Source organism: Tarenaya hassleriana, unplaced genomic scaffold, assembly GCF_000463585.1.
Source record: "Tarenaya hassleriana unplaced genomic scaffold, ASM46358v1 Cleome6, whole genome shotgun sequence".
NCBI lineage: Eukaryota > Viridiplantae > Streptophyta > Magnoliopsida > Brassicales > Cleomaceae > Tarenaya > Tarenaya hassleriana.
The window spans coordinates 4,579,816-4,584,815 of record NW_010968505.1 but is presented as its reverse complement, the minus strand read 5'-3'; the positions used below and the strand labels follow the sequence as shown (position 1 = coordinate 4,584,815).

Genomic DNA, 5,000 nt, shown 5'->3' with positions numbered 1-5,000 from the left:
TAACTTGTACTACTCTTATTAGTCGTTTCATCTAACCTATTAGTATATGAAACAGTTAGAATCTGTTAGGATTCAGTTAGAAGTAGTTAATTGGTGATTTGATAGTAGACTGACTCGCAGAAATATTTGCTATCGTCCCTTTTTGATATATAGGAGCTGAAAACTTTTGATTCTGATATGTTGTCTTCGGCTGTTGGTTCGTCACAAATTGTGGTCGTTGCTCATTGGATTGAGATGATGGATGTCGATATCCAGGAGGATATCCATGAAGTTTGTAACATTTGTGTATTGTATGACCATACAATGCACAATGTGTACAAAGTGGTCTTTGTTTGTTCTTGAATTGTGGACCAGAGACTGCAGCAACAATCTGATCTTTCTGTTGATTAACAATCTGAGGCTGCTCTGCAATATTGAATACTACAGATTCTTGAATCGGTTGATTCTTGATCAATTTTTGTTGCTCATATTGAGAAACTATACTGTAAGTTTTCTCAAGATCCGGAACTTTATCCATCATGATGATCTGATCTCTGACTGTTTCAAAAGAATCATTGAGTCCATATAGGAAATCAATGACAAATGTACTTTCAAAAAATTCAAACCACCGATGATCAGCTTCACAATGGCAACCTCCACAGGTGCAGTAAGGAGTCGATTGCAAATTCTTCAACTCCTCCCAAAGCGTTATCAAACGCGTGTAATAGTTACCAACATCCATAGATCCTTGTTTAAGAGATCGGAGCTTACGACGAATTGCATAAAGCTTCGGAGCATTCTTTTGATGAAATCGAGTACCAAGATTGAGCCATATATCTCTAGCCGATTTCGCATACATGAGACTGATTGTGATAGTCTTCGAAACAGAATTGAGTAACCACGATTTGATAATCGCGTTATTGCGAAGCCAGTGCTTGAGATTCGGATCAGTTTCAGCAGGTTTTGGCAAAGATCCATCTACGAATCCGAGCTTGTTTCTGCCTTCCAACGCCATAGTGACGGAACAACACCATGAATTGTAATCCAAAGCGTCAGTGAGACGATCGGATACAAGAACGAGATTCATTTGATCACCTGAGCTTAGGTAATACGGTGAATCTGGAGGTGGAACATCCGCTGGAGGAGCCGCCGCTTGTGCTTCCGCCATTGATGAACCGAAACGATGAAGGATCGAAAAAAAATGAGCAAATTCTCAGAGATAGTGCTCTGATACCATTTTATGTTTGTTGAGAAAGTCGATAGAGAGCCAGTAGAGAGAGAAAGAAGATGGGGAAAATTTTACGATGTATTGCTCTGTTCTGTACAACTCGCTTAAATACAGTTTCCACCAATTAACTACTTCTAACTGAATCCTAACAGATTCTAACTGTTTCATATACTAATATAACCTAAAATTGACTACCGAATTGAATATGTTGTCCTCATATACATTAATTTATGACCGAGATACAGACCGATAATATTGTGCATAAAATTAAATGAAATTTCAAATTAAATATCGGTAGGATATTATTTTTAAATGGTTCTTTTATCGGATCGATTTAGGGTTTCGGCTAGTTGCCTGTATAGATGTTCAACGCTAAAATGATTTCGGTTACTGCATCTCTCTCCCTCTCTCTCTCTCTCTATACATATATATATACACACACATATAGTGGAAGAAGAACAACATATCAACGCATGTTTCGTACATATATAGGAGAGTAAAAGGATATATATATATATATATGAAACAGAGATCCATATATGGACAACAATATGTGAGGAACAAACAAACCAAAGCTAGGGTTTAACTAACATTATTGATCATGTTCTTCTTTGACATTGTTTTTTTCTCTCCTCCAAGAAAATCGACCAAAACTTTGTTGTTGCACCTCGGACACCTTGGTTTACCTTTTAAGGACATGATGATGTACATGATGCAATTAGGGCAACCCACCACCGCCACCATTGATTTGGCCTCCTCTGCTGCCGACGACCACGATGATGAGCTCTCCACGGATAAAGAAGGGTCGAATTGTGTTAATGGCGACGACAGAAGATTCAGTTTCAGATCCAGTCCTAGGTTACCGGTTTGATCTTGTTGATGATGATTCATGTCCCTTGTCTCTAGAAAGAAAATTCTTCGATAGGACAAGGATAAGAGTCCACTTCGAGGTGGATGATCAGCCTGCATGCAATTATGTTATTAACCTATTTTTCTATTCAGAAGATGAATGATATGTGTATATACATACATGCATACATACATACATCTATACATATATGTATAAGAATATACGACGTATTACGTGAGAAAATAACATGGTGTCAATGGAATAGTAACTTACCTTAGTGAAGGGCTCTGCTCTTTTGTTTTAGCAGATCCAAAGAAGAAAGCTTTGAAGTTGTGTGTATATATACACACACACAACACAAGGGGGGTGTGGGGGGTGGGCCGGGGTTCATTGAATGTTTACAAAGTCATTTATAGAGATTAGTTTTCTTTAGTTATCAAATTAAATTTGGTAAGAAAATGATCATATATGCAACTATTTATAATGTGATGGCAGCAATAAATGGGAGAAGATGTAAAAGGTTGAGTATATGATTTGGGCTTTGAAATTGCATTTATTATCACAAAAGGAATTAGAGTTCGACTGGTTGTACCGCAACGGTTGCGGTTGCAGGTGGCAGCGTTTTCAGAACGTTTGATAGCGATTATAAATGATTAATACTGACTGGTTGAAAAGTTGTGTTGGTAGCGATTGCGGGTGGGTGCAGTTAAAAGTGAATGGTTCATTACGGTTGCGGTTGCGTTTTGATATAAATTGTCAAAAAAAAATTATTTAAAAATAATTTTTTATAATAGTTTTAATTAAATTTTTCGTATCATTTAATAAAAATTATTTACTAAATTTATAATAATTAAATAATAAATTTAAAATATAAATATTATTAATTTAATTTATTTTAAGTAAAAAAATAATTTTATTATAAAAATTATTAAAAATAATCATTATTAAACCTAAAAATTACACTGTTGTATTTTTTATTAAAATATAATACTAAAAAATAATATCAAATCAAAACACTAAACAAAATCATCACCAATATATATATATATATATTAATGTTTTATATAATTTCTAATAAAAATATTTTAGTTTTTTTTTTTTGTCAAAACGCCGGAAACCGCTACCAAAACGCAAGTTGGAAGCTAGAATTAGAAAACATAAGTTTGATTGCGGAATTCGATCCTCTTAAAACCACTGAAGAGTAATTCCCATATATATTGGTGGTTGGGTTTATATTTTATTTGTCTAGCTTGATTTTCATAAAGAAAAAAAAACATGTTAGAAAAGATTTTCATAAACTCAGTTCGATTCTATACATCCAAATTGGTAAGTGAATAAATTTTACGCAACAATAGAGAGTGAAAATAAAAGCAGGAGCCCTCACAGAAGAACATAGTTTTGTTGTTATTACATTTTTGGATATTTATTGCGGTTATATTCGTAGAATTTTGATTGAATTTTAACTAATATAAGTGATATTGATTTCTGATATCATGGATATAAATTTATAATTAAATACAATTATTATTATTTTGTTACAGTAGTTTTGTTGGTGGTTGAGTAATAGAAGCAACCTATATAATAATTATAAAACTTAACTAATTATAACGGGGTGGTCGGATCACAAGAAATATATATATACATATATATATATATATATATAAAATAAAAAGTTGCGACTTTCAATTTGTTGACTAAACAAATAAAACGTTGGGACTTGGACTTGGGATTTGAAACTTGTGTGCGCACACTGCATACGTGAATTTCTTAGATTTTTGCACTTCCATTCACCAAATCTGTGACCCATTTTCATCCAACCAAAGTTTGACAGCACCCTCTCTCTCTCTCTCTATATATATATATATATCTATCTATCTATCTATATATATATACTCACCAAGTTTTGACCTAATGCCAAAGATTCACACACACATGCCAAAGACCCACAAAGTTATGGCCTCATGCCAAAGAGTTTCACAAACACAAGCGCACACACACACATATATATATATATATATGTGTGTATACATGTAGGATTTTGAGAACAATTCTATCCCCCGAATTTCAAACAGAAGATTTCTCAAACCTTCTTTCACGAATCAGACTCACAACTCTCTGACCATTCTCGGCTTAGACCCAGTCAGAGATTCAGTGTAATGTACAAAAAAAAAAAATACAACACTTGGAACATAACGGATCAAAAGAGGGTTTTTTTTTTTACAACTTAAAGTTTACCGTTTTGGTCATATATCAACTCAGGAGAGACAGGAGCCCTAGTCTTCCAGGATGTGTTTCCTGTCGAGTTTGATGAATTGCTTGTCCAGATTGTAGTTTTCGGTAGCGTTTTTTGTCCCGTTCTGTCCCACGCATTCCACCAATTGAAGCTGCAGGTTCCGAACGATGCCATTTAGCCTCTGGATATGCCTCTCTTGCGACAGAATGATCTGCCAAGATGAACCACAGTGGTTGGTTAGACTGGACATTCCCAAGCTGAGGACAGGACATGGCGACGGTAAAAAGGATGACTATCCATCCACTGGAATTCCAGGTTTTGTCCATAACCAAAAAATCAAGTGTGAAGCATCCTAACAGATGAAGAATCTATCCATTAGGAACAAACCCTTCATGTGAATTTGGCCAAAAATGTGCAATGTACCATGGAAGAGCATAAATCTAGAGCTTCATACCATGCAAAGTGCTAAGCTTGTGGCCTTTGGTCAAGAATAGGTGCCCATGCTATGATACCTTATTATTAAATCCAATCTTATTTTAGCTCTAGATTTGCAGCTAAGACAAGAGAAACACCGAGTTCTAAATGAAACATCCGCACTTAGTTTCACTACACATACCCGATTCCATTCCATACAAACGGCAGATAGCTCTAAGCCTCAGGGGGACCCAGAACACTAAATCGTTAAAGGAAGATTTAGGCGATCAGCAGGA

At 35.1% G+C, this 5,000-nt stretch overlaps 3 protein-coding genes across 4 annotated transcripts in view; all 3 read right to left on the bottom strand.

The window, feature by feature from the left end:
- Window positions 1-76: 76 nt before the first annotated feature.
- Window positions 77-1,147, bottom strand: LOC104799734. The gene has a single exon (XM_010522375.1). It carries the CDS (start codon window positions 1,145-1,147, stop codon window positions 77-79), a length of 1,071 nt encoding a protein of 356 aa, XP_010520677.1.
- Window positions 1,148-1,671: 524 nt separating this feature from the next.
- On the bottom strand, window positions 1,672-2,439 carry LOC109116036. The gene is made up of 2 exons (XM_019200761.1): window positions 2,331-2,439; window positions 1,672-2,170 (listed from the first exon to the last, which is right to left on the bottom strand). Exon 2 carries the CDS (start codon window positions 2,096-2,098, stop codon window positions 1,790-1,792), a length of 309 nt encoding a protein of 102 aa, XP_019056306.1. The 5' UTR covers window positions 2,099-2,170; window positions 2,331-2,439; the 3' UTR covers window positions 1,672-1,789.
- Window positions 2,440-4,093: 1,654 nt separating this feature from the next.
- Window positions 4,094-5,000, bottom strand: part of LOC104799557 — a 2,657-nt gene continuing 1,750 nt past the window's right edge. For both annotated transcript variants that reach the window (XM_010522149.2, XM_010522148.1), the window contains one exon: window positions 4,094-4,501. In XM_010522149.2, the coding sequence (XP_010520451.1) occupies window positions 4,331-4,501 (171 nt within the window). In that variant the 3' untranslated portion in view covers window positions 4,094-4,330. The remainder of the gene's footprint in view (window positions 4,502-5,000) is intronic.